Source organism: Anas platyrhynchos, chromosome 28, assembly GCF_047663525.1.
Source record: "Anas platyrhynchos isolate ZD024472 breed Pekin duck chromosome 28, IASCAAS_PekinDuck_T2T, whole genome shotgun sequence".
Classification (NCBI taxonomy): domain Eukaryota; kingdom Metazoa; phylum Chordata; class Aves; order Anseriformes; family Anatidae; genus Anas; species Anas platyrhynchos.
The window spans coordinates 3,070,389-3,097,254 of record NC_092614.1 but is presented as its reverse complement, the minus strand read 5'-3'; the positions used below and the strand labels follow the sequence as shown (position 1 = coordinate 3,097,254).

Sequence of the window (26,866 nt, the reverse complement as noted above, 5' to 3'; positions counted from 1 at the left end):
CGTGTGTGCATGCAGGTGCGTGTGCATGCAGCGTGTGGTTGTGTGCAGGGCAATGCACACAACTGCTCACATGGTGCACGAGTGTGAGTGTGCACAGGCATGTGCTTGTGCACAGATGTGCATATGGCAGGTGTGCACACTCGTGAGTGTGCAGAGGTAGGTGTGCACCACATCATCATCACACTAAGCGTGCATGCATGCGTGCTGCACGTGAGCACACGCGTGTGTGCATTAGCTTGCACACTGTGCACGGGACCGTTGCTGTGCGAGCACACACTGGTGCGCGTGCAGGAGCCGTGCACACCTGCGTGAGCACACCCACCCACGCACAGTTGCATGCCCCCCGTTGCACACCCGTGCCCCCCGTTGCACGCCGGGGTGCTGCGGGGTGCAGCAGGCTTGGGGGGGGCCGCGGTACCCGGATCTGGGCAGGAGGCGGGCGGAGGCCGGGCAATGCGCCCGCAGCCATGAGCAGCGGCCCCGGCCGTGGGGCCTCGCCGCCCTCCCCGGCCCCCCCCGGGCCCCCCCTGGGACCCCAAGGTAGGGGGGGAGCCGGGGTCCAAGGGGGGGGGCCGGGGGGGTGATGCCAAGCTAAGGGGCAGGTGGTGCGTGGGGATGGAATGGGGGGGCTGGGGTAGGGAGATGGGGTTGGGGGGGGGTCCTAGGCCAGGCTGTGACCCCCCCCCGGGTGTGGGGTGGGGGCTGCCTGTGTTGCAGCCCCCCCCCCCCGGCTGGCACATCCCCCCCCCCATCGCATGCAGCCTCTGGGTGCATCTCCTCAGCTCCCTGCTGCAGCACAGCCCCTGCGCGGTGCAACCCCCCCCCCGGCTGCAAGCACGGCCCGGCTGCATCGCCCCCCCCCGGCTGTAAGGCACCCCCGCGTTTGCATTGCAACCGCCTCGCTTGCATCGTGCCCCCCCCCCATTTGTATTGCAACCCCCTCATTTTCATTGCAAGCCCTTAATTTGCATTGCAGCCCCTTCATCTTCACTGCAAGCCCTTCATTTTTATTGCAACCCCCCCTCGTTTGCATTACAGCCCCCCCCCTCCCCCCCCGCTGCATTGCAACCCCTTCATCTTTATTGCAACCCCCCCCTTGTTTACTCTGTGCTGCCTGGTTGCATTGCAACCCCCCCCCCCCGCCTTGGCTGTATTGCATCCCCAGTTGCATTGCAGCCCCCCCCCCCTCGTTGCATTGCAGCCCCCCCTGTTCCCCCCCCCCCCTTGCATTGCAAACCCACCTGCTGCTGCAAGTACCGACTGTGGGGAACCCCCCTGGGGGGTTGGGGGGATTCCCTCCTGAAGCCCCTCCAAAAAGTGAAGTTTTTTTTTGAGGGGGGGGCTCTCCTTGTTGCCCCCACCTCATGGACTGTGCCATCTCCTGCAACTATTGTGGGGGGGGGTCTGCAGATCCATGGGGGGGGGCAGTCCTTTTCAGGGAAACTGAGGCACGGGGAGGCCACGGCACGGAGCTGCCCCCCCCCACCACAGCAGGGCTGCCCCTTACCCCTCTGTGAGGTGCTTTGGGGTGTGGGGGGGGCACCCCACGGCCACCCCCCCGACGTGTCCCCGTGCCCCAGCCATGCAGCAGGTCCTCGACAACCTCCTGGGCCTCCCCAGCGCCCCCGGCGCCGCCGACCTCGACCTCATCTTCCTGCGGGGCATCATGGAGAGCCCCATAGTGCGCTCCTTGGCGAAGGTACCGGGGGGTGGGGGGCACCGTGACCCCCCCCCGGGCTACCCCCGATGTGGGGGGGCACAGGGTGGATGTGGGAGCACGGGGGTGCATGGATGGGGGGTGTGCACGGGCACATATGCATGCGTGTGTGTGTGCATGCATAGTGCTGCTGTGTGGAGCAAGGTGCACGGTTGTGTCTGCTTGCACATGTGTGTGTGTGCAGAAGTGTGGTGGGAGGTGTGCACATGTGTGTGCGTGCACCTGTGGAGGTGCATGTGCAGATGTGTGCACGCACATGCATGGTTGTGTGCTTGCATGCCTGTGTGTAAATGCAGGGAGGTGTGCACGTGTGGAAGCAAGCGTGTGTGTTTGCACGCGCGTGTGTGCACAGCCGGGTGTGCCCGGCTGCTGTGCTGCAGCTGTGTGAGGGGTGGGGGGCATTGGGAGGGGACTGAGGGTGGGTGGGTGGGGAGAGGAGAGGTGGTGTGCAAGGAGGCGTGTGTGCACGTGTGTGTGTGCATATGTGCGTGCATGCACGTGTGTGTGTGTTTGTGTGTGCATCACCTGCCCAGCATGCGCATGGAGAGCACGTGGTTGGCCCCCCCATCCCGTGTGTCCACCAGCGTGTGCACACTGGCACGTGCACACGTGTGCTGGTGCGTGCATGCATGGCTTGGCGGGGAGGTGTGCGTGCAGGTGTGCATGCACAAGCATAACCTTGTGGCTTTGCACGTGCATCCCAAAGGATGAGTTTGCACACGTGCACGTGCGCGCAGGGTGCTGTGAGCATGCATTGCATGCACACACGCGTGTGTGTGTGCGCGTGCATGTGCACCGGGCGCTGGTGGCAGCGGGGGGTCCCTCGCCCCCACCGCAGGCCCACGAGCGGCTGGAGGAGACGAAGCTGGAGGCGGTGCGGGACAACAACGTGGAGCTGGTGCAGGACATCCTGCGTGACATCGGGCACCTGGCGCGCCAGGACAGCGCCGCGGCCGAGCTGGCACGCATCCTCCGCGAGCCGCACTTCCAGGTGTGCTACGTGTGCACGGTGCGTGTGCAAGGCAAGGGAGCGTGCAAAGCCCCCCTGACGGCTGCGTGCTTTGCAGTCCCTGCTGGAGACCCACGACTCGGTGGCCTCCAAGAGCTACGAGACCCCCCCGCCCAGCCCCGTGCTGGACCCCACCTTCAACAACCAGCCCGTGCCCCCCGACGCCGTGCGCATGGTGGGCATCCGCAAGGTGGCCGGGGAGAACCTGGTGAGAGTGGGCTGGGGGCGCTGTGGGGGGCTGGGGGCGCTGCTGGGGGTGCTGCAAGGTGCTGGGGGCATTGCATGGGGTGCTGCGGGGTGCTGGGGGCATTCCTGGGTGCTGGGGACACTGCTGGGTGCTGGGGGTGCTGCAAGGTGCTGGGTGCTGCTGGGTGCTGGGGGCACTTTTGGGGGCACTTTTGGGTGCTGGGGGCATTGCTGCTGGGGCACTGTTGGGTGCTGGGGGCATTGCGATGCTCTGGGATTAATGCAGGGTGCTGGGGGCATTGCTGGGGGGCATTGCAGGGTGCTGGGGTCACTGTAGGATGCTGGGGGCATCACTGGGTGCTGGTGGCATTGCTGGAGGTGCTGGTGGGTGCTGGGGGCATTGCGATGCTCTGGGATTATTGCAGGGTGCTGGGGGGCATTGCAGGGTGCCGGGGCATTGCCGAGGACCTCGCAGGGTGCTGGGACCCCCTCGCTGCCATCCCTGCTGGTGCTGGGCACTGCCGGGGGGGGCTGACTTGGGGCCGTGCCCCCAGGGGGTGACGTTCCGGGTGGAGCGGGGGGAGCTGGTGATCGCCCGCATCCTGCACGGGGGCATGGTGGCCCAGCAGGGCCTGCTGCACGTGGGGGACGTCATCCGGGAGGTGAACGGGCGCGAGGTGGGCAGCGACCCGCGGGCGCTGCAGGACAGCCTGCGCCACGCCAGCGGCAGCGTCGTGCTCAAAATCCTGCCCAGCTACCAGGAGCCCCACCCGCCCCGGCAGGTACCCGCGTGTCCTGCATGTCCTGCGTGTCCTGCACCACGTGTCCTGCGTGTCCTGTGCCCCGCGTGTCCTGCACCCTGCGTCCTGCATCCTCATCCCACATCCCGCACCATGCACCGTGCACCGTGCACCGTGCACCCTTTATGACCTGAGCCCTGCGTCCTGCACCATGCCTCTGCTTCCCGCACCCTGCACCTTGCATCCTGCACCCTGCACCCACCTCCTGCACCCCTCCCCCTGCACCAGCACCCTGCCTGTGGCTCGCGTCCCTGCCCTTCCCCTGTGCTGTCCCCATGCCTCTGTTGTCCCCGTGCTGCTTCCCTGCTGCATGGCCATGCACCCCCTGCTCCCTGCCCTCCCACCCCCTTGCTGTGCACCCTGTGTCCCATTTCCCCATGCCCCTTGTCACCCTGTTCCCCACGTCCCCAGCCCCCCAAGGCTGGGGTCCCCAATCCCCCATGTCCCGGCACCCCCAGGGACACCCCCTCCTGCCACGTCCCGTGGTGCCCCCCTCCTGTCCCCATCCCCGTCCCCACATGGGACCCAGGTGCCGTGCCCCCCACCCCTCACCGTGCCAGCCTCCCGCTGTCACCCTTGGGGACAAAGCAGCGCTGTCACCACGTCCCCTGGCACCGCGCCGCCTGGCACCGCGCGTCCCCAACCGGGCTGTCCCCGGGCACCCCCCTGCTCCCCGGCACTGGGGTCCCTTGGGTGCCGCGGGCGCACACGCGTGCACACATGTGTGCCATCGCCGCGGCGCTGTGCGTGGGCGCCGGGCTGTGTGTGGGCGCTGTGCTCTGCGTGGGTGCCACCCTGGGAGCTCTGTGGTGCGTGGCAGCAGCCGTGGGTGCCGCCTGCGTGTGCGCGGGTGCCTTGCACGCCTGCCTGCGCCGGGCGGCACGGAGGACGCACACGCGCGTGCACGTGTGAGTGTGCGGGGAGCTGCTGGGGAAACCGAGGCGCAAGCCAGCAGAGGTCCGGGAGCACGGGAACGTGGCACCCGTGGGCTCTCCCCTCTCTCCTGTCCCCACTGGTGCCCCCCCCGACCCCCCCCCCCAGGTCTTCGTGAAGTGCCACTTCGACTACGACCCGGCCTCCGACAGCCTCATCCCCTGCAAGGAGGCCGGGCTCCGCTTCGCCGCCGGGGACCTGCTGCAGATCGTCAACCAGGATGACCCCAACTGGTGGCAGGTGAGAGGGGGGGGGCCCGGGGGGGCTGCTCCTTGTCCCCCACCCCCAGACTGGGGTCCCCCAGCAGCTGGGGGCTGCGGAGGTTTGGGGTGCGCTTGGGGCTGGGGAGGGTCCCTGTGGGGAGGGGTCCTTGTGTGCCACGCGGTGTCCCCTCAACCCCAGGGGGGGCAGCACGTGGGGGGTCCCCAGGGATGTGTGGTCCCCATTTTTCCCACTGTGTCCCCTCAACCCCAGGGGGACAGCAGGGGGGGTCTCCAGGGATATGGGGTCCCCATGTGCCACACCGTGTCCTTCTGACCCCAGGGGGGTTCCCAGGGGTCCCCATGTGCCATGCTGTGTCCCCCCTCCCAGGGGTGCAGCACGGGGGTGTCCCCAGGGACGTGGGGTCCCCACGTGCCACTCTGTCCCCCCCAGGCATGCCACGTGGAGGGGGGCAGCGCGGGGCTCATCCCCAGCCAGCTGCTGGAGGAGAAGCGCAAAGCCTTCGTGAAGCGGGACCTGGAGGTGCCCCCCGCGTCCGGTACGGTGCCAAACCCCCTCCCCAGCCCCCCCGGCAATGTCCCCGTGCTGTGGCTCTGTCCCCAGCCCCGGCTCAAGCATCCCTGTGCCCTCGGCAGGGGCCTTGTGCGGCAGCCTCAGCGGGAGGAGGAAGAAGAGGATGATGTACCTGACCACCAAGAATGCCGGTGAGCAATGCAACCAGTGAAGGGGGGGGGTCCCGGAGCCACATGGGGGTCCTGGGGCCACGTAGGGGTCCCTGGGCCATGCAGGGGTCCCCGTGCCACGTGGGGATCCCTGTGCCATGTGGGGTCTCTGGGACATGTGGGGGTTCCTGGAGCCACATGGGGGTCCCTGTGCCATGAGGGGCTCCCTGTGCCACACAGGGGTCCCAGGGCCACGTGGGGGTCCTGGGGCCACCCTGGGGTCCCCGCAGCAGCCACTGAGGGTCCCCCCCTGTCCCTCGGGCAGAGTTTGACCGCCACGAGCTGCTCATCTACGAGGAGGTGGCGCGGATGCCGCCCTTCCGTCGGAAAACCCTGGTGCTCATCGGCGCCCAGGGCGTGGGGCGCCGCAGCCTCAAGAACAAGCTGCTCATGTCCGACCAGGCGCGCTACGGCACCACCATCCCCTGTGAGTGTCACCGTGTGTCCCCCCCTGCCCCGGGACCCCTGGGATGCCACCGTCCCCCAAAGGCATTGCGGTCCCCCTGAAAGCATTGCCATTGCTCCCGTGAGCGTTGCTGTCCCCTAAAAGCATCACCGTCTGCTGGACTGCCAGGATGGGATCCTTGGGAAGGGGACACCAGGAATAGGACCCTAGGAATGAGACCCTTGGGATGGGACCCCAGGAATAGGACTGCTGGGATGGGATCGTTGGGAAGGGGACCCTGGGAATAGGACCCCAGGAACAGGACCCCAGGAATGGGACTGCCAGGATGGGGTCCTTGGGAATGGGACCTCAGGAACAGGACCCCTGGAATGGGATCTTTGGGATGGGACCCCAGGAATGGGACCCCAGGAATAGGACTGTTGGGACGAGATCTTTGGGAATGGGACACCAGGACTGGGACCCCAGGAACGGGACTGCTGGGATGTGGGATCCTTGGGAATGGGACCCATGGGATGGAATCCCCAGGAATGGGACCGCCAGGATAGGACCCCTGGAATGGGACCCTGGGAACGGGACTGCCAGGACAGGATCCTTGGGAAAGGGACCCCAGGGAAGGGGACCCCAGGAACAGGACCCCCCCTGGGCTGGGTGTGCTCAAGGCTCTCCGTGCCGTGCAGACACGTCGCGGAAGCCGAAGGAGAGCGAGAAGGATGGGCACGGGTACCGCTTCGTGTCACGGGGCGAGATGGAGGCAGACATCAAGGCCGGGCGCTACCTGGAGCACGGCGAGTACGAGGGCAACCTCTACGGCACCAAGATCGACTCCATCCGCGCCGTGGTGGACGCGGGCAAGATGTGCATCCTGGACGTCAACCCCCAGGTATGGAAACACCCGCCAAGGGGGTGTTTATGGGGTTTTGGGGGGGTTCAGCCCCATCCCGTCCTGCCCAGGCGGTGAAGGTGCTGAGGACGGCCGAATTCGTGCCCTACGTGGTGTTCATCGAAGCCCCCGGCCCCGACACGCTGCGCGCCATGAACCGGGCAGCGCTGGAGAGCGGCGTGGCCACCAAGCAGCTCACGGTGGGGGACACGGGGACACGGGGATGGGGACCTTGGGGAGACCTTGGGGAGGTGATGGGATGGGGACCAGGGAACCTGGGAGGACCTGATGGGATGGGGACCTTGGGGAGGTGATGGGACAGGGACTGGGGACCTTGCCGGGAAGCGATGGGATGGGGACCTTGGGGGGACTTTGGGAGGTGATGGGGTGGGGACTGGGGACCTTGAGGAGGTGATGGGATGGGAACCCTGGGGAGATAATGGGATGGGGACTGGGGACCTTGGGGAGGCAGTGGGATGGGGACCTTGGGGGGACTTTGGGAGGTGATGGGACAGGGACCAGGGACCTTGGGAAGGTGATGGGATGGGGACCTTTTGGGGACCTTGGAGAGGCGATGGGATGGGTACCTTGGGGGGACTTTGGGGAGGTGATGGGGACTGGGGACCTTTTAGAGGTGATGGGATGGGGACTGGGACCCTGGGGGGAGGTGATGGGATGGGGACCTTGAGGGGACATTGGGGAGATGATGGGACAGGGACCTAGGGGGGACTTTGGGGAGGTGATGGGGAAACTGAGGCAGCTCCTGCGCGGGGCAGGAGGCGGACGCCAGGCGGACGGTGGAGGAGAGCGGCCGCATCCAGCGCGGCTACGGCCACTACTTCGACCTCAGCCTCACCAACGACGACCTGGAGCGCACCTTCGGGCGCCTGCGCCAGGCCATGGAGCGCCTGCGCGTCGAGCCCCAGTGGGTGCCCGTCAGCTGGGTCTACTAGTGCCCCCCCCCACCCCCGTGCCATGAGTGTGCCAAGGAGGACCTGAGAGGGGGGTTTGGGGTCTGCAGACCCCCCCCCGTCCCCGTGCCCAGCCCCTCTCTCCCTCCCACCCACTCCCAGATTGTTCTTTTTTTTAATTTATTTTTGTTTTTTATTTTTTGGGGGGGGAGGCACAAGCAGGTGGTGGGGCTGCCCCCCCTTCCTGTGCCCACACAGCTAATTCACTGCCAAAACTTGCCCCCTTCCTCCCAGCCACTTTGTTCCAGTGCCCCCCCCCCAGGCCCCCACCCTGGGGTGCCCAAGGTGCTGGGTGGCCCCTGCCTCAGTTTCCCCATGGGAACACCCGCCCCCCCCCCCCCCCGGGAGGGGTCTGCGCCCAGCCCTCCTGCTGTCCCCACCCCCCTTTGCCCCACATCACCCCTTCCCAGGTAGCAATAACCCCCCCGAGGATCCCTACCGTGTAATTAGCCCTCAATTAACTCTGTAATTAATGAGCCCTGTAATTAAGCCCTGGGGTGCTGCTGGGGGTGTCTGGGGGGGGTGATGCCAGGGGATGGGGACATGGGGGGGGGGAGCGCAGGGTCTGGCTGCGTGGGTGGGTGCACGTCAGTGTGCACATGCGTGTGCCCAGCCCGGGGGCTCTGCGCTGCCTCCGCTGTGTCCCCTTTGTCCCCGTGCCCCCGTCCTGCGGGGACACCCCGGGGTGCCCACGTCCCCGTCCCCAGGTTGCTCCTTTTTGGTACTTTGCTGTGACTTTTATTAAAGATCAAGGAGAGAAAAGTGGCGCCTTTGTGTCACCGTGGGCAAAGCGGGGGGGTGCTGTGCCACCCGTGCCACCCGTGCCACCCGTGTCACCTGCGTCACCTGTGGTCCTCTCCCACCCGACGCTGATGGTTTCACTCTGCAAAAAGCTGCTCCACCCCCGCTTGGCACCCAGAGGGTGTCTGGGGGGTGCCACACACGCGTGTGCGCGCGTGTCGGTGTGCACCTGGGTGTGCGCAGCGGGGCTGCGTGGGTGGCTGTGGCTGCTGTGTGCGTTTGTGCGCGCACATGGGGGGGGTGTGCACACACGGGTGTGTGTGTGTGTGTGTGCATGGGTGTGTTTGTGCACACGGGGGGGGGTGTGCGCGTGTCACGTTGCACTCTCAGGCCCTTCCTCGCTGCCGCCGGGAGAGGTCAGCAGAGCTGCAGGCGGCGGCGCTGGCTGTGCGTGCGCGTGCAAGGGCGTTGCACGCGTGTGTTTGCACCGCGCTGTGCGCCTCTGGCTGCGCACACCCGTGCCCCTGCCTCCTTGCACAGCCGCGCACCGCTTGCATCCCTGCGTGCACTCCCCATGCACACGCGCGTGCCCCCACCCCGCCACGCTGCGCCCTGGCCCGCAGCCCACCGCCATCCCCAAGGGGTTCAGATTGGGGGGGGCTGCGCCTTCTGCACCCCCCTCCCGGGCTGTGGGCCCCCTGCTGTAGGCTGCAGCCCCCCTAAACCGAGCGGCTTTAGGCAGCATTGGCTTTAAGCTGCCCCGTTAAGCCGCTGCTCTGGGCGGAGGGGTGTCCGTAAGCCGCCGTGCCCAGCGGCTCGCGTGGCTCTAAGCGGCTCTGCCTGTAAGCCGACGGCTCCGTAAGCCCCCAGGTCCATAAGCTGCTGGTTTTGTAAGCCTCCAGGTCCATAAACCACCCGCTCCATAAGCCTCCAGGTCCATAAGGTGCCAGGCTCCAAGGCACGGAGCCTATAGGGTGCATTGTCCGCAAGGTGCAAAGTCCAGGAGGTGCAGTACCTGCACGGCACGGCCACAGCCATGTGGGCCACGCTGCTGCTGCTGCTGCTGGCCCTGGGCGTGCTGGCTCTGGGGCTGGTGGCCCACCGGCTCCTGTCCCCTGCTGGCAACCCCTTCGCCCGGCCCCCCACGGACCCTCCCCGGCCGCTGGTGATGGATCAGCGGGTGCGCGACCGGGTGCTGAAGCGGGGTGAGTGGGGGGCGCACCATCTGTCTGTCTGTCTGTCTGTCCCTGGTGGGTGCATGCTGTGCACTGAGTGGATGCAGCGGGGTGCAGCACCGTGCCCTCACCCCCCCCCAAATTTGCTCAGGGTTCAGCGCCGCGCGTGTGCCGCGGGACCTGGATGCCGTGGTCATCGGCAGTGGCATAGGTGGCCTGGCGGCGGCCGGCACCCTGGCTAAGGTGGGCAAGCGGGTGCTGGTGCTGGAGCAGCACGACCAGGCCGGCGGGTGCTGCCACACCTTCCAGGAGCAGGGCAGCGAGTTCGATGTGGGTAAGGACCCCCCCACCATGTCCCGGTGGTCCCTGCTGTCTCAAGTCCCTGTCCCCCTGTGCGCCTGTGGCTGTGCTGCAGGGTTGCAGGGTGCGTGTTTGCAGCGTGTGCATGCAGCGTGTGTTTGCTGTGCTTGCACATACATGTGGTGTGTGTGCATGCATTGTGTGCACCGTGTGTGTTCCTGCAGTGTGTGCATCACATGCACTGTGTGCATGCACATGCAGTGCCTGTTTGCAGCCTGCACCGGGCAGGTACGTGCAGTGCATGTGTGCAGTGTCTGTGGTTTTTGTAGTGCAAGCACTTGCACAGTGCATGCAAGCACTGTTTGTGCACAGCACGTGTTCTCGCAGCGTGTGTGTGAAGCATCTCTGGTATTTTTGTGCTGTACCCACTGTGTGCACGCAGTGTGTGCTTTTGTGTGTGCAGTGCGTGCAGTATGCACACATGCACGCAGTCTGCAGCATTTTGGCAGCGCACACGATGTTTGCACGCAGTGTTTATGCAATGCACGGCATGTTGTGCACACTGCATGCAGCATTTGCATGTGCAGGGTGTGCGAACTGTCTGCATTCAGCGTGCACACTGTGCTTGCAGTCTGTGCACGCGGTGTGCAGCACATGCATGCGTTGCACACACATGCAGTGTGCATGCATCCAGCATGCCATTTACATGCACCATGCATGTGTGCACGCAGCGTGCGTGCCCTGCTTGCTGCCCACCTCCCCCTCAAGGAAACCCCAACACTTCAACCTCCCACCTGCCACCCCGGGGGACTCCCACCGCATGTCCCCGAGGTGGGCACAGCCCTGTCCCCTCCACCCCGTGGGCGCTGACCCCTTGGAGCCCGCAGGCATCCACTACGTGGGGCAGATGCACGAGGGCAGCATGCTGCGCGTGGCGCTGGACCAGCTGACGGACGGGCAGCTCCGCTGGCAGCGCCTGCCCGACCCCTACGACGAGGTGACCCTGGGTCCCCACCGCTACCAGCTCCGTGCCGGCAAGGCCACCTTCGCCGCCGCACTGGAGGAGCAGTTCCCCACCGAGAAGGAGGCCATCAGGGAGTTCATGAGGCTCTCCAAGGTGAGAGGCCCTCTGGGGACACCCCCTGGGGACACCCCTGGTCCCGGTGTGCGGGGTGTCACCTCGATTTCTGCATCCCCTTGCTGTCCGTGGGGCGGGAGGTGGCACGTCCCCAGCGCGGCTGGATCGGGAGGGGGTGTGGAGATGGAGGGGGTGGCACTGGTGGCTCTGGGGACATGGGTGGTGGGCTGGGGGGGCCAGGGGCAGTGGGGATGCTGGTGGTGGGGTTGGTGGGGACACAAGTGGTGGCCGTGGTGGGGACATGGGAATTGGTTTTGTCGGGGATGAGGGAGATGAACGTACTGGGGACAAGGGTGGCCATGGTGGGGACATGAGCATCGGGTACGTTGGGGACTGGAGCGAAGGGGACAGTGGGGACACGGGCAGTGGGCACGTTGGGAACAAGGACAATGAGCATGCTGGGGACAAGGGTGGTCACGGTGGGGACATCAGCATTGGGCACGTTGGGTACCGGAGCGATGGGGATGGTGGGGACACGGCTGGCGGCACCGGGGACGCGGCACTGAGCGTGGTGAGGACCCGGTGGCGGTGCGTGGGGACACGGGCGTTGGGGCGGTGGCCGTGCCGGGGTGCCAGGGCCCTGTCCCTGCCCAGATGGCCTCGAGGCACGTGGCGCTGCTGGCGCTGCTGAAGCTGGTGCCGCGCTGGCTGGCCGCGCTGCTGCTCCGCACCGGCCTCGTGCACCGCATCTCGCCCGTCTTCCGCATGGCGGCCACTGGCCACAGCGAGGCCGTGGCCCGGCTGACAGCCGACCAGGACCTGCGCGCCCTGCTCAGCTACCTCTTCTACGGTCAGCCCCTGTCGCGATAGGGAAGGGGCTGTCGGGATAAAGAGGGGGCCGTCGCGATAGGGAGGGTGCCAGCGCAATGGGGGAGGGCACCGCTGCGATAGAAGAGGGCTGCGTGGTGGTAGGGGAGAGCCACATGGTGGTGGGGAGGGTTGTGTCGTGATAGGGCAGGCCACGTCATGATAGACGAGGGCAGTGTTGTGATGAGGGAGAGCTATGTCGTGATAAGGGAGGGCTGTGTCATGATAGGCAGGGCTGACCTGCAATAGGGCAGGTAGTGTCATAAAACAGGAGGGCCACACTGCAATAGACTAGGGCCATATCATGACAGGGGTGGGCTGTATCGTGATAGGGGAAGGCCATGTCATGATAACAGGAGGATGTGTGCTGACAGAGAGCACCATATCGCAATAGGAGAGGGCACCTTTTGATAAGGGAAGGCTGTACCATGATGGGGAGGCTTGTGTCACGACAGGGTTGGTTCGTGTCATGATAGAGGAGGCTCGTGTTGCGATAGAGGAGGCTCCTGTCGTGATAGGGGAGGCTTGTGTTGTGATAGGGGAGGCTCGTGTTGCCATAAGGGAGGCTCATGTCGCGATAGAAGAAGCTCGTGTCGCGATAGGGGATGGCAGCCCTGCTCTAGGGTGGGGGCCGGCTTTGGGGCACGTCCCCACGTCCCCGGCCACCACCCTCACGGTCCCCCCGCGCCCCCCCAGGCACGGCGCCGCGGGACTCCAGCTTCCTGATCAACGTGCTGATGGTGCACCACTACCAGCGGGGTGCCTGGTACCCGCGGGGGGGGGCCAGCGAGATCGCCTTCCACGCCGTGCCCCTCATCGAGCGGGCAGGGGGGGCCGTGTTGGTGCGCGCCCCCGTCACCCGCATCCTCGTCTCGCCCGCCAGTGGCACCGCCGTGGGTGAGCGCCCCCCGCCCCCGGGGAGGGTGACGGCGTGGGGACAGCGGGGACAGCACCGTGTCGCGTGTCCGTGTGTGTCCCCCCCCCGGCAGGGGTGGCCGTGCAGAAGGGGCCGAGCGAGGAGGAGGTGGAGATCTGGGCGCCCGTCGTCATCTCCGACGCCGGCATCTTCAACACCTTCGGCAAGCTGCTGCCCCCCCCGCTCCGCAGCCTCCCGGGTATGGAGTCCCCGGGTGTCCCCACTGTCCCCGGGTGTCCCCACCATCCCCGGGTGTCCCCCAACACCCGCAGTGTCCCCGGCATCCCCCCTATCCCTGGTGTCCCAAGCGTCCCCAACAACCGCAGTGTCCCCAGAGTCCCCAGGGACCACGGTGTCCCCAGCAGCCCCATTGTCCCCAGCAGCCCCATTATCCCTGGTGTCCTAATTGTCCCCAACACCCCACAGTGTCCCCAGCATCCCCGGGTGTCCCCAGCAGCCCCATGGTCCCCAGCACCCCCCCATCCCTGGTGTCCCAAGAGTCCCCAACACCCACAGCGTCCCCATCATCCTCTCCATCCCTGTGTCCCCAACAGCCCCATTGTCCCCAGCATCCCCATTATCCTTGGTGTCCCAAGTGACTCCATCACCACCAGTGTCCCCAGTGTCCCCTCTGGGAGCGGGGTGGCATTGTCCCCAGCCCTCCCACGTCCCCACAGACGTCCGCTCCCGCCTGGCCATGGTGCGCCATGGCATGGGCTCCTTCCTGGTGTTCGTGGGGCTGCGGGGCAGCGCGGCCGAGCTGGCCCTACCCGCCACCAACTTCTGGATCTACCCCCACAACGACCTGGACACCATGTAAGGGCCCCCCCCGGGGGGCTGTGGGATGAGGATGGGGACGGGAACGGGGACAGGGCGGGTGCCACACGCCGTGCCCGTAGGATGACCCGCTACGCCGCCCTGCACCGCGACGACGTCCCCGAGAACCTGGCCATGATGTTCATCACCTTCCCCGCCGCCAAGGACCCCACCTACGAGGAGAGGCACCCAGGTAGGGCCGGGGGGGTGCTGCTGGTGCCGTGCGTCCCCCCTGTCCCCCCCCTGGGGCTCCCATCGGCTCGGCACCACCAGCTCAGCACCTCCTCAACCCCAACGGCGGTGACTGCGGGGTGGGCACCGATGTATCCAGGGGTGACACCGGCACGGGGACCAAGGGGACATGTTGGGGGGCGTTGGGGACAGCATGGGGACACCGCGCCCCTCGCAGGCCGCTCGTGCATGACCATCCTGACCATGGCACGGTACGAGTGGTTCGAGGAGTGGGCCGGCACCCGCGCCAAGCACCGTGGTGCTGAGTACCAGCGGTACAAGGGGGCCATCGCCCAGCGCCTGCTGGAGCGCGCGCTGCAGCGCTTCCCCCAGCTCCGAGACAAGGTGGCGGGCGGGCGGGGGGCGGCCCCGGGGAATGGGGGGGTGGTGGTGGTGGGGATGGGGAGGGCCATGGGATTGGGGGGCACACGGGGTTGGGGTGCTCCTTCGGAGGTGGGGTGTCTCCACAGGGTGGGATGCACGGTGGGAATGTGGGCGCACGTGGGGATGGGTGCGCTGTGGGGTTTGGGTGTCCTGTGGGAATGGGGTGGCTGTTGGGAAGGGGGTGCCCCATGGGAATGGGGTGTTCTGTGGGGTTTGGGTGCACCGTGGGAATGGGGTATCAGCTGGGAATGGGGTACCCCACGGGAATGGGGTGGCTTTTGGGGGTGGGATTCCCATTGGGAATAAGGTGTCCTGTGGGAATGGGGTTCCTGTTGGGAATGGGGTGCCCTGTGGGGTTTAGGTGCCCTGTGGGAATGGGGCATCCGTTGGGATTGGGGTGCCTGGTGATATTTGCTTACCAATTGGGAACGGGGTGCCCTGTGGGGTGGGCTTGGACCCAGCATGGAACCTGCTCTTTGGTGTGGGGCCGCCTGCCCTACCCACGTGCACCCCGGCATGCCCGGTGCCCCCGGTGTTCCCCATTCCCCCGTTGCTCCCCGTGCACCCCCCCGTGCCCCCCCCACCGGGCAGGTGGAGTTCGTGGAGGCGGCGTCGCCGCTCACCAACGAGCACTACCTGGCGGCGCCCCGCGGCGAGATGTACGGCAGCGAGCACGACGTCGGCCGCTTCACCCCCGAGGTGGTGGCCGCCATGAGAGCCGAGACCCCCGTGAAGAACCTCTACCTGACGGGTAGGGGACCCCGTCCCCGTGTCCCCATGTCCCCATGTCCCCATGTCCCCATGTCCCCATGTCCCCGTGTCCCCATGTCCCCATGTCCCCTATCTCCGTGTCCCCCGTCCCCATGCCCAGCTCCAGGCAGGAGGCAGAGCCCCAAGGGGGGCTTCCTGCAGCGTGGGTGTCCCCATGGGGTGGTGGCCGTGTCCCCTCATGGTGGTGGCTGTGTCCCCATGGGGTGGTGGCCATGTCCCCCATAGTGGTGGCCGTGTCCCCCCATGGTTCTGGCCATGTCCACCCATGGTGGTGGCCATATCCCCCATGGTGGTGGCCACATCCCCAGTGGTAGTGGCCACGTCCCCAGTGGCGGTGGCCACATCCCCCATAGTGGTGGCCACGTCCCCCATGGTGGTGGCCACGTCCCAGCCGCGGGCTCGTCCCCAGGGCAGGACGTGTTCAGCTGTGGGCTGGCGGGGGCCCTCCACGGGGGGCTGCTCTGCGCCTCGGCGGTGCTGGGCCGCGTGCTCTACCTGGACCTGCTGCTCCTCAAGAAGAAGATCAAGAGGCGCCGGGGCCGGCAAGCGGCCTGAGAGCCCGGGGACACCCCTGGGGGGGACAGCTCCCCGCGGGGGAACAGGATCCCAGTTCAATAAACTGGGACGCTCAACTGGTCCGGGTCCTTGTCTTACTGGGGTGGGGTGGGATGGGATGGGATGGGATGGGATGGGGATGGGATGGGGTGGGATGGGATGGGATGGTATGGGATGGGATGGGATGGGATGGGGTGGGATGGGATGGGATGGGATGGGATGGGATGGGATGGGATGGGATGGGATGGGGTGGGATGGGGTGGGATGGGATGGGATGGGATGGGGATGGGATGGGATGGGGATGGGATGGGGATGGGATGGGATGGGATGGGATGGGATGGGATGGGATGGGGTGGGATGGGATGGGATGGGATGGGATGGGATGGGATGGGGATGGGATGGGATGGGGATGGGATGGGGATGGGGATGGGATGGGATGGGGATGGGGATGGGATGGGGATGGGGATGGGATGGGATGGGATGGGGTGGGATGGGGATGGGGATGGGGATGGGATGGGATGGGATGGGATGGGGTGGGGTGGGATGGGGATGGGGATGGGGATGGGATGGGATGGGGATGGGGATGGGATGGGATGGGATGGGCACAATGGGATGGGATGGGCTGGCAGAGCCCCATCTGACGCACACTCCTGTGCCTCCCAGCCCCACAAACTGGCCAAGTCCCTCTGGCCCTATGGGGGCTTCAGAGCTGCCCACCCCAAGGCCCCCTCTCCAGACCCTCCCCCAAATCAGCAGAGCAGGGAGGGTTTTGGGTTCTTTTCAAACAATAAATAGAGAGCCCCGCCACTGTGCACCAGCAGCACAGCCTTGGGGAGCGTGGCCGCAGGGGGGGGTCCACAGACGCAAGCATCGGGGTGCCCCCCCAGTGAGGAGTGCGGGGAGCCCCTCTGCATCCAGGGCTGCTGCTGGCCCCAGGGGGTGTCCCCATGCTGTCCCTGGAGCCTCCGGTCTCCGTGGGGGTGCTGGGGGTGTCCCCCCCACCTAGAAGTTGGTCTGGGTGGGGGGGGCACGCTGAGGCTCGGGGTTGTGGCCGCACTCGGGGCACGGCCCCTGCGGCAGCGGGTAGAGGAAGGGCTTCGCCGTCACCTGGGGGGGCGAGAGGGCACCAGTGTGTGGGCGGGGGGGCTGCTGGGACCCCAGGGTCCTCGGGGGCAGGAGGGTGCCCGTGACAACCCCCCCCCACCCGAGGAGTCCCCACCTTGGGGTTCCCACCTTGGGCAACGGCGCAGCACCGGGTGTAGGGGCTGGGTGCCCGGCATGGGGGTGTCTTGTGGCCCCCATGGTGCCCCCCATGCCTTCCTGAGCCCCAGAGCCCCAGCGTGTGCCATCCCATAGCCACAGCACCCCAACCCCATAGCCCCAGCACCCAGCACCCCATAGCCCCAGCACCCATAGCCCTGTCACTCGCTGCGCCATAGCCCCATCATCCAGCACCGTAACCCCAACACCCCCTACCCCATAACTCCATCACCCGCCACCCCATAGCCCCAGCACCCAAAACCCCATAACTCCAGCACCATAACGCCAGCACCCCACAGCCCCAGAACCCACAACCCAATATCTCCAGCACCCATAACTCCAGCACCCATAGCCCCAAAAAACACCACCCCACAGCTCCAGCACCCACCACCCCATAAACCCCCAACCCCCCCACCCTCCCCATGCCCCCCCCACCATACCCACCCGGTGCCCACCCCATCAGCCACGCAGGACCCACCTCGCTGTAGGGCGGGGGCTCCAGGCCCATGGGGATGCCCCCCCCGGGCAGGCTGGGCAGCGCGGGCATGGGGCCAAGCTGTGGGGGGGTGGGGGACTGGGGGTCCATGTAGGGCGGGGGGTGCAGGGGCTCATCGCGGCACAGCTTGCGGCAGATGTGGCAGATCATGATGAGGAAGATGATGGAGATGAAGATGAAGATGATGATGACGAACATGGTCCTGGGGACACCGAGAGGCGCGTGCCGGTGGCAGGCAGCTTCCCCCTGCTCCCCGCCACCCTAGGGTGCCGGCTGCCCCCCCCCACTCCAGCACCCGCTGTCACCCAAAGGATCCCTCCCGGCCTCCCCGTCCCGTTACCGCCCCCCCCTTCCACCCCAGTGACCCCGGCCACCCCCCTGGGGGTTTGGGGACGAACCCGGGTGCGTTGGCATCCCCGGCACCGCCGTGCCCGCGCCGGACTCTGGACCCATGGGTGGGGGTCACCCCGCACCCTGCCCCGCCGCACCTCCCCGCACAGACTTCGCCCTGGGTGGGGGCCCTGGGTGGGGGTGTGCGGGTGTAAGGGGGGGGGGGGGTGTCCGGAATGGGGCGAATTGGGGCGAGTTGGGTGATGCTGGGTGTGGTGGTTGGGGTGGGAGTGAGATGAGGGGTGCTGCTGTCACCCCCCACCCCCCCCCAATCTGGGGAATGACCCCAAAAGAGGGCACCAAGGGGGCTGCGGGGAGCGCGCTGTGCTTGGGGTCTGTGTAGGTCTGTCTGTCCGTCCTTCCGTCCATCCCTCTGTCCACCCCTCCCTCCTCAGGCCCTCCCTCCCTCCCTCCATTCCCCCCCCCCAAAAAAAAAAAAAAAAAAAAAAAAATTAGGGCCAGGGAGCTGGGAGACAAGAGCCGGGGGTGCTCAGCGTGGTGTCCCCGTGCCCTCCCCATGGGGGGGGGGTCCCCACCCACGGGGACACCCTGGGGTGCCCCCCCCACCCCCGCCGCCCCCCTCCCGGCACCGTCCCCTCCCCATCTGGCTCCCAGCTGCGGGCGCCGCTTCCCTTCCCCGCTGCTGATGTGGCAGCCCCGGCACCATCCCTGTCCCTGTCCCCGCGTCCCTATCCCTGTCCCCGTCCCCATTCCCTGTCCCCATCCCTACCCCATGGTGCTGCCCCCCTCCTGCTGCCCCCCATTTCCCCCTCTGCCCCCCCCCAAACGCCCCCATTTCTCCTTCCCATCCAGAATCCCCCTCTCCAATTTTTTGGGGTCTCAGGGTTTGGATTTGCTTGGGGGGGGGGTGGGGAAGAATTTTGGGGTGCCCCCAAACTGGTTCCTGCTGCCCCCACCTTGGGGCTCGGTGGGGCTGTGGGGGGCAGCTTGGGGGGGGGGATGCTGCGGCCAGGGGGGGCCCCGTTTGCTCCCGGTGGCCCTGTGGGACGTTTTGGTGACAGTGGGGGGGCTCTGAGCCCCGCAGGCTGGGTCTGGGGGGGGTGTCACCCCCCTCCCCGCTGGGTACGGGTGGATTTTGGGGCATTTCCAGGCTTTTTGCTCCCGTTCCCAAGGGGCAGGAGGCTCCCGTTGGCAGAGGGAAAGGCCACGTGTCCCCGGCCGTGGGAGCTGGAGCGGGGCCGCGGCTGTCCGGGGGGGGGTCCTGCCACCTCCCCCCCAAAAACCCCCAGCCCCAGCAGCTCTGCTCCCCCCCTGCCAGCTTTGGGGTGGGGGGGGGGTCAGACTGTGCCTGTGGGAGCTGCTGCAGACCCGATGGAGCAGGAGCGTGGCTGGGTGGCATGCGGGGGGGGGGAGCCCAGGGGGTGCCAACGCCCCCAAACCCAAAATGCAGCTGGGGGGGTGTCCATGAAGGGGGGGGGGGGAGCAGTGGTGTATGATGCGTGTGGTGTGTGCCCACAGCAGTGTGCGTGTGCAGGGGGGTGTGCGGTGCATGCTGTGGGTGTGGGAAGGGGGACACGGGGTGGCACAGGGGGTGCACGGGGTGCATGCAGGGTGCATGGGGTGGCACAGGGGGTGACATGGGGTGCACTTAGGGTGGCACAGGGGGTGCACAGGGTGCACAGGGTGGCACAGGGGGTGTTTGAGGTGCATGCAGGGTTCATGGGGTGGCACAGGAGGTGCCATGGGATGCACATGGGGTGCACACAGGGTGCGTGGGGTGGCACAGGGGGTGCACAGGGTGGCACAGGGAGTGGCTTGGGGTGCACATGGGGTGTCACAGGGGGTACCATGGGATGCACACGGGGTGACACAGGGATGCGCAAGATGGCACAGGGGGTGCACGGGATGCACGTGGGGTGGCACAGGGGGTGCCGTGTCTTGCACACCCTCTGGTCGTGCCCTGCTGCCCCGCTGGAGCCGTGTCCCCAGGTCGGGTGAGGTGACGGTGGCGAGGCCGAAGGAGCGGGATCTCCTCGCAGGCGTGAAGCCGCTGGCTCAGGACCTTAAGCTCTCCAAAGCCGATCAGCCCCGCACCACCGGGGCTGCCGTGGGGCTGGGGACAGGGCCATGGGGGTGCCCCACACCGTGCCCCCCCAGCAGGTGAGCTGGAGACCGTGGGGACGTGCACCCAGGTGAGTTACCCAAGGGGTGGGGGAGCAGCGATTTGGGGCTGCCCCATAGCACGTGGGGAGCCAGGGGACAAGGGGGCAGCGGCGAAGTCCCTGCGGTGACACCAAGCAGGGAGCAGAGGTGACACCCGTGGGTGCTACAGCGCCCTGCCCGCCCGGTGCTGCCTTAAGCAGGATCATCCCCTTAAGGGGTTTATTGGCACCCAGGGAGCGGGGGCTTTGCTGGGGGGGGTGCACGGGGTGGCTGTGCCAGGCTAATTGGCTCAGGGGCTTAACGAAGGCACTGCCACCGCGTGTCCTCCTGTGCTCCCTCCCTAGGGGTTGCCGGCAGGTCCCCAAACCAGGGCTGCTGTGGTGGGGGCCCTCATTTTCAACCCCCCCCCCCCATATTATAAACCCAAAGCAGAGCCCCCCCAGCTTGCTGCGGTCCCCTCCAGCCCAGGGGTGCTCCGGCAGCACCGGCTGTGCGGGGACACCCAGATGGGGCTACGGGTGCTCGCTGCCCCCCCCCGGTGCCCCGGTCCCTCCCCGGGGCTGCAGCGCTGCGTGTCCATGCACTGCCACAGATTACACGGTGCCCGGGGAGGCTGCCGGCCTTTTTTTGGGTTCCTAATTACACGCCAGCAGCAGGCAGGGTAGAATTAAAGCCAGGCGGGAGGCAGAAATAGCCAGGTGGCTCCCGGAGGCCACGTACCTGTGCCAAACCCACGGGGCCACGCGCGTGCCCGCTGTGTGCACCGACACACGGGGCTGCACGCGCACACCGAGCACGCGTGCCACACGGCGAGGGGCACGCGGGGACCCCCTCCAGGCCACGCTGAGGTGTCCCCACACCCATGGGGACCGCGTCCGTGTGCCCGCTGCCATGGTGCCACCAGCTCCCGTTGGCATGGCCCCGTCCCTGGGGACGCGCGGCGCGCCCGGGCACTGTCCCCAGATGACCCCGTCTCGACGCTGCCGGTTCCCAGCCCTAGGGAGAGGCCGTGTGGCACCGGTGCCACCCTGGCACCACCATGGCACTGGGGACAAGCCACCGTGCCACGGAGGAGGAGCAGCAGGGCCGAGCTCGCGGCGGTCCTCGCCCTGCTCTCCCCCCGCTCATGTTCGGGGGACTTGGCGGCGCTCGTCGAAGCTCGCAGACACGCGGTTGCGTAAGCGGCTCGGGGCCTCCCGCCGCCCCCAAAAACGTGAGAATCAGCCCCGGTGCCGCGAGGAACCTCCCGGGGCCCTGTCCCCTCCCCGGCCATGCTCACACCACCGGGTGTGCGCGCACACGCGGGGCTCGCCGGCCCCGTGCACAGAAGCACACACCAACACACATGTGTGCTCGAGCTCCCCGGCTGCTGCCCCCCTGGGGAACGGGATGCCACCACGGGGACCCCGTCCCCTTCCCTGTCCCTGCACCCCCGCAGGCCGCAGACCCCCAGCCCCTTCCCCGCACCCCGCCTGGCCCTGCGCCCCCTTCCCCACCGCGGCCCCTCTCCCCTCCCTCCGGCCCAGCCTTTTCCCTTCCAGCTCTGCTGTTTGAAGCTATTTTTTCCACAGCTCCTGCCAAGAGCCGCTAATGAGAAACAAACGGGCTGCTCCGACCGCTGCTGCTCCCAGCCCACACACCTCCGGGCTGCCCAGTGCCGGGGCTCCGTCGTGCTCCCGTGGGCATCACCGCTGCTGGGCTGCCGCGGGCACCACCGCGGCCACGAGGGATGGTTCCTGGCATCCGTCCTGCCCATGCGCCACCCTCCCTGGCACCTCCATCCTGCCCAAGTGTCACCATCTGTGGCATCTCCATCCTCTCCAAGTGCCACTGTCCTTGGCATCGCCTTCTGCCCAAGTGCCACCACCCCTGGCATCCATCCTGCCCAAGTGTCACTGTCCCTGGCATCCATCCTGCCCATGCGCCACCATCCCTGGCAACTTTGTCCTACCCATGTGCCACCATCTGTGGCATCTCCATCCTCTCCAAGTGCCACCATCCCTGGCATCTGTCCTGCCCAATTGCCACCACCCCTGGGATCTCCATCCTGCTCGTTCAGCACCATCCCCAGGCTCTCCATCCTGCCCACGGCAGCTCCATCCTTCTCATCTGGCCCCATCCCTGGGCACCTCTAACCTGCCCGTCTGGCACCATCCCCGGGCGCTTCCACCTTCAGCCAGCCCCCATCCCTGTGCTGCAGCATCCTGCCCGTGTGCCACCATCCCTGGGCATCCCCACCCTCCTCCAGCACCATCCCTGAGCACCCCGAGCCTGCCCATCCAGCACCACCCCTGGGCATCTCCATCCTCATCCAGGCACCACCTCCGGCCATCTCCATCCTTCTCCCTCGGCACCACCCATGGCACTTCCATCCCACCCCCATGCCACCACCGCTGGGATCCCCATCCTAAGGACGTTCCCCCCAGGCTGGGGTCCCCGCAGCCTCCTCCTCGGCTGGATTTGGCCCCTGGGGAAGCTGCTGTGGCCGGAGCAGTGCCAGGCCGGCCAGCAGTGACGCGGAAACCCAGGGAGCAGAGGGAGCGAGGCGCGAGGGAGTCCCGCGCTGTCCCCCGCCGGGTCCCCCGGCCCCCCCCGGCCACTGCTTGCTCCAGCCGGGGCCGCAGCCAAGCCTCTGCTGTTCCAGTTGGCCACGGCTCGGCCCCGAGTTATCTGCAGCTCCGCGGCGGTCACATTTTCCACTGCTCCGTGTTTGTGTTTGAAAGGCGGCTGGGAGGAGGGGAGGAGGAGAAGGAGCGCGAGAAGGGAGAGATCCCCGTGGGCCTGGCCGTGGGCAGGGGGCGGGTGGGAAGGTGAATTTATGGCAGGGGGGTGGAGCGGGGTCTGCACCTGGAGCAGGAGCATTCATCAAGGATGGAGCAGGAATGAGGGATGAGAGAGGTACCCGGGATGGGAGCACAATTTGGGTATGGGGGCATCACTTAGAGATGGAAGCATCACCCGGGGATGGGAGCAGGACCTGGGGATGGGAGCAGTACCCAGGGCTGGGAGCGTGACCTGGGGCTGGGAGCACAATCTGGGGATGGGAGCGTTGCTCAAAGACAGGAGGATGACCTGGGGGTGGGAGTGGTACCCAGGGACAGAGCGGTGCCACGGGATGGGGCTGCACCCCGGAGTTAGGAGTGGTACCAGGGATGGAGAGGTACCGGGGATGGAGCAGAACCAGGGACAGGAGTGGTACCAGGGACGGGAGCACAACCCAGGGGTGGGAGAGGTACCCAGGGATGGGGGAGGTACCCAGGGACAGGAGCACGACCCCGGGATGGGATCACAACCCCGGGATGGAGCCATGCCCAGGGATGGGCCCATGACTCAGAGGCAGCGCAGGCGTCGCTGCAGCCCCAGCCCTTCTGCTCCCCTCGGCTGCAGCACGGGCTGAGGCTCCCGGGCACCAGCAGCCAAAACATCCCGGGGCGGTGGCTCCCCTCGAAGCCCCCTCCTCACCCCCAGCCCCTCCGGACCCCTGGCGATGCGGGTGCCCCCTGTTTGGGGCTCACCCCCCAGCGGGGCCGAGGCAGTTCCTCGAGCGAGCGAGCGCCGGCCAGGCGCATGCCGTGCGCGCCGGAGGGGACGTCACCGGGGCCGGATCCTCGCCCTGCTTCCTCGAAGGAGCCGGCTGCTGCGTGCCAGGGTGACGCTGGCGGCTCGGGGCTGACCTGGTTTCTCTCCTCCAGCCCTTCCTCGCTCGCTCGCATCCCTCTGGCCGGCCTGGCCCCGGTGCAGAGCGCCGAGAGCGCGCCGACGGCTTCCTGTGTGGGCGGAGGAATTTGGCACCCGGCCGCCGGGGATGGTAGCCGGCCGACGCGCAACGCCCGGCCCTGCGGCCCACCCGGCACCCGGCACCGGGGCAGCGGCTGCAGCACAGCGGAGAGGGGTCTTGGGGCCCCGTCCCCCCATCGGGATGGGGACATCGGAGTGGGGACGGAGGCGGCAGGAGGTGGCCTGCGTGGGGCGTGCGGTGTGCGCAGCCCTGGGTGTGCACGTGTGTGGCACGGGTGTGGGGCTGGTGCTGCCTGGCACGCTCGTGTGCATGCATGGGGGTTGTGTGTGTGTGTGTGTGGCTGCATGGGGGCTGCGTGTGCAGGGGTTGCATGCATGGGGTGCATGTGCAAGGGTTGCACACATAGGGGTTACGTGTGCAGGGGTTGCACGCGCAGAGGTTGCATGAACATGGTTTGCTCACAGAAGGGGTTGCACGCACGGGGGTTGCACGCACAGGGGTTGCACGCACAGGGGTTGCGTGTGCAAGAGTTGCACATGCAGGGGCTGCACGCGCAGGGGTTGGAGGTGCAAGGATTGCTCACACAGCGGTTGCATGTGCAGGGTTTGTGTGTGCAGGGGTTGGATGCTCAGGAGCTGAATGTGGCACCTGACTCCCAGGGAAGCCCCAGCACTTCGCCAGCACCCCGGGAGCTGCTTCTCTACACCCAGCCCAACTGATCGGAGCTTCAACGCCCGACGTGCTCCGTGCCCTGCGGGTGACTGGTTTGGGGTCCAATGGTCTGAAGGGGGGGGGCAGGAGGTGCTCAAGCCCCTCGTAGCTATCAGCGAATCCACACTACACCTCCAGAACCAGCAGCAGGGGCTGATCCTGGTGGGGCTGGACCATCCCCGTCCCCATCCCCATCACCCTCATCCTGGCTGGAGCCGGAGCAGGAGCACGCGGGGAGCTCGGCGAGCACCCGGCCGGCTGCTGGCAGCTCTCCGGGGACGGGAGCCGGAGCCTGCGGCAGCTGGAAGCACCCCGAGGTGCTGCCGTGGGCAGGGCTGGGCGACGGGGGGGGGACTGGGGGTGGGTGAATGGGGCCTGGCTGTGGTGTGGGGGCGATGGGAGGGATGGATAAATAAAGAGGAATGGATAAGAGGTGGGATGCTTGGATGGTTGGATGGATGGATGGAGAGATGATGGGAAAAGGGGACCGACGGGTGCAGGGACGCTGCTGGAGAGCGGGGTGGGTACATCATGGCCAGGGGGGGGACACCGAACAGCACCACCACCAAACCCTACAAAAAATACACTCGGGTCTCTCCACAAAACCCCTTTATTCCCTCTCTGCCCCCCAAGCCCCATCCCCTCCTGCCTCGGGGACCCTGCCCATGGGGTGCCCCCAGCAGCGGTGCCGTGCCCCCGACCTCAGGGTGGGCACCCCGAGTGTGTTCAGGCCTGCGGTGGAACCGTGCCCCCCCCAACCCCCCCGGTGCCGTGCCCTCGGGCAGGGGTGGGAGAGGCTCCTCCGGCTCGCCCCGACCTGCCAAGGTGCAGCCGGGGGCCCCGCAGCACCTGCAGAGCCACGCGGCTCCTCCTGCCCCGTGGGGCCGGGGGCTGCCTCCTGCCCTGCGCCGGGACATGGAGCACGGGGCTGGGGATGGCACGGTGCTGCCCGTGGGGTATGGGATCTGTGCTGCCCGTGGGGTGGGCACAGTGCTGTCCATGGGGTATGGGATTGGTGCTGCTCATGGTATGGTCACGGTGCTGCCTGTGGGGTATGGGATCCGTGCTGCCAACTGTATGGGCACCGTGCTGCTCGTGAGAGGGGCACGGTTCTGGTATGGGTATGGTGCTGCCCGTGGTATGGGTACGGTGCTGCCCATAGGGTATGGGCATGGTGCTGCTCATGGTACAGGCACGGTGCTGCCCACGGTATGGTCCCAGTGCTGCCCGTGGTGCAGCCCCAAAACTGCCCATGGAATAGCCCCGGTGCTGCCCACAATGCAGCCCAATGCTGCTCACCCTATAGCCCCTATAATGCCCGCAGTATAGCCCCTATACTGCCCACCCTATAGCCCCCATACTGCCCACCCTATAACCCCCATACTGCCCACCCTATAGCCCCCATACTGCTCACCCTATAGCCCCTATAGTGCCTACCCTATAGCCCCCATACTGCTCACCCTATAGCCCCTATACTGCCCACCCTATAGCCCCTATACTGCTCACCCTATAGCCCCTATACTGCCTACCCTATAGCCCCCATACTGCTCACCCTATAGCCCCTATACTGCTCACCCTATAGCCCCCATACTGCTCACCCTATAGCCCCTATACTGCCTACCCTATAGCCCCCATACTGCCCACCCTATAGCCCCCATACTGCCCACCCTATAGCCCCTATACTGCCTACCCTATAGCCCCCATACTGCTCACCCTATAGCCCCTATACTGCTCACCCTATAGCCCCTATAATGCCCGCAGTATAGCCCTGATTCCGCCCACCCTATAGCCCCTATACTGCTCACCCTATAGCCCCCATACTGCCCACCCTATAGCCCCTATACTGCCCACCCTATAGCCCCCATACTGCCCACCCTATAGCCCCCATACTGCCCACAGTGCAGCCCAATACTGCTCACCCTATAGCCCCTATACTGCCCACCCTATAGCCCCCATACTGCTCACCCTATAGCCCCCATACTGCCCACGGTCCAGCCCCCATATGGCCCTATATATAGCCCCCCTGCTGCCCCCTTTATAGCCCCCCCCCCCGTTACAGCCCCACTGCCGTGCCCACCCCCCCACTCCATGCAGGCGGCTGCAGCCCCCCAGGCACTGCAGGGAAGGGGGGGGGGACCCAAACCAGGGTGGTGCTGGTGGGGGGGGGGGATGGACCCAGCCCCTTCCCTTACCCCCTCTTTATCTCCCCCCCCCCCCCCCGCAGCCTCCCCTCCCCCTGCCGACGTGGAGGCTGTGCCGGGGACGTGTCAGTGCGGGGGGGGGCAAAGGAAAGGGGGGGACAAAGAAGAGAGGGGCAAGGATGGGGGGCAAAGGTGGGGGACAAAGAATGGGGGGGGGTATGGAAGGGGGGGCAAAGAATGGGGGTAAAAAAGGAGGGGAGCAAAGAAGGGGGGGGGCAAAAAGAGCATCGACTGTGATTTTTTTTTTTGGGGGGGGGGGATGCCC

At 66.9% G+C, this 26,866-nt stretch overlaps 3 protein-coding genes across 5 annotated transcripts; 2 read left to right on the top strand and 1 right to left on the bottom strand.

Annotated features, from left to right (window-relative positions):
• Positions 1-424: 424 nt before the first annotated feature.
• On the top strand, positions 425-8,606 carry MPP2 (MAGUK p55 scaffold protein 2). Its single transcript, XM_038168597.2, has 12 exons — positions 425-540; positions 1,581-1,699; positions 2,556-2,708; positions 2,785-2,934; positions 3,467-3,694; positions 4,754-4,885; positions 5,300-5,405; positions 5,503-5,571; positions 5,855-6,016; positions 6,673-6,875; positions 6,947-7,075; positions 7,652-8,606. Exons 1-12 carry the CDS (start codon positions 468-470, stop codon positions 7,826-7,828), a joined length of 1,701 nt encoding a protein of 566 aa, XP_038024525.1. The 5' UTR covers positions 425-467; the 3' UTR covers positions 7,829-8,606.
• Positions 8,607-9,106: 500 nt separating this feature from the next.
• LOC119714042 (all-trans-retinol 13,14-reductase-like) lies at positions 9,107-15,725 on the top strand. Its single transcript, XM_038168599.2, has 11 exons — positions 9,107-9,792; positions 9,914-10,096; positions 10,950-11,179; positions 11,795-11,990; positions 12,704-12,904; positions 12,997-13,122; positions 13,601-13,739; positions 13,823-13,932; positions 14,149-14,315; positions 14,946-15,105; positions 15,535-15,725. Exons 1-11 carry the CDS (start codon positions 9,624-9,626, stop codon positions 15,678-15,680), a joined length of 1,827 nt encoding a protein of 608 aa, XP_038024527.2. The 5' UTR covers positions 9,107-9,623; the 3' UTR covers positions 15,681-15,725.
• Positions 15,726-16,454: 729 nt separating this feature from the next.
• On the bottom strand, positions 16,455-23,616 carry TMEM92 (transmembrane protein 92). Of its 3 annotated transcripts, none has more exons than XM_038168604.2 (3): positions 23,466-23,616; positions 17,419-17,638; positions 16,455-16,787 (listed from the first exon to the last, which is right to left on the bottom strand). In XM_038168604.2, exons 2-3 carry the CDS (start codon positions 17,632-17,634, stop codon positions 16,683-16,685), a joined length of 321 nt encoding a protein of 106 aa, XP_038024532.2. In that variant the 5' UTR covers positions 17,635-17,638; positions 23,466-23,616; the 3' UTR covers positions 16,455-16,682. The 3 variants fall into 3 exon arrangements, with proteins under 3 accessions (XP_038024532.2, XP_071884960.1, XP_038024531.2); XM_072028859.1 differs by lacking the exon at positions 23,466-23,616 and adding an exon at positions 21,591-23,394; XM_038168603.2 differs by lacking the exon at positions 23,466-23,616 and adding an exon at positions 17,835-18,198.
• Between the last annotated feature and the right edge of the window lie 3,250 nt (positions 23,617-26,866).

Coding starts and splice junctions, on each gene's coding strand:
- MPP2 (XM_038168597.2), top strand. CDS start 468: ATGAGCAGCGGCCCCGGCCGTGGGGCCTCGCCGCCCTCCCCGGCCCCC. Junction 1,700..2,555: donor TAGTGCGCTCCTTGGCGAAG/GTACCGGGGGGT, acceptor CCCCCACCGCAG/GCCCACGAGCGGCTGGAGGA. Junction 5,572..5,854: donor CCTGACCACCAAGAATGCCG/GTGAGCAATGCA, acceptor TCCCTCGGGCAG/AGTTTGACCGCCACGAGCTG.
- LOC119714042 (XM_038168599.2), top strand. CDS start 9,624: ATGTGGGCCACGCTGCTGCTGCTGCTGCTGGCCCTGGGCGTGCTGGCT. Junction 9,793..9,913: donor CGACCGGGTGCTGAAGCGGG/GTGAGTGGGGGG, acceptor AAATTTGCTCAG/GGTTCAGCGCCGCGCGTGTG. Junction 13,123..13,600: donor CCCGCTCCGCAGCCTCCCGG/GTATGGAGTCCC, acceptor ACGTCCCCACAG/ACGTCCGCTCCCGCCTGGCC.
- TMEM92 (XM_072028859.1), bottom strand. CDS start 22,069: ATGGGGCCAGATGAGAAGGATGGAGCTGCCGTGGGCAGGATGGAGAGC. Junction 17,639..21,590: donor CGGCACTGGGCAGCCCGGAG/GTGTGTGGGCTG, acceptor CGGTGTCCCCAG/GACCATGTTCGTCATCATCA. Junction 16,788..17,418: donor AGCCCCCGCCCTACAGCGAG/GTGGGTCCTGCG, acceptor TCGCCCCCCCAG/GTGACGGCGAAGCCCTTCCT.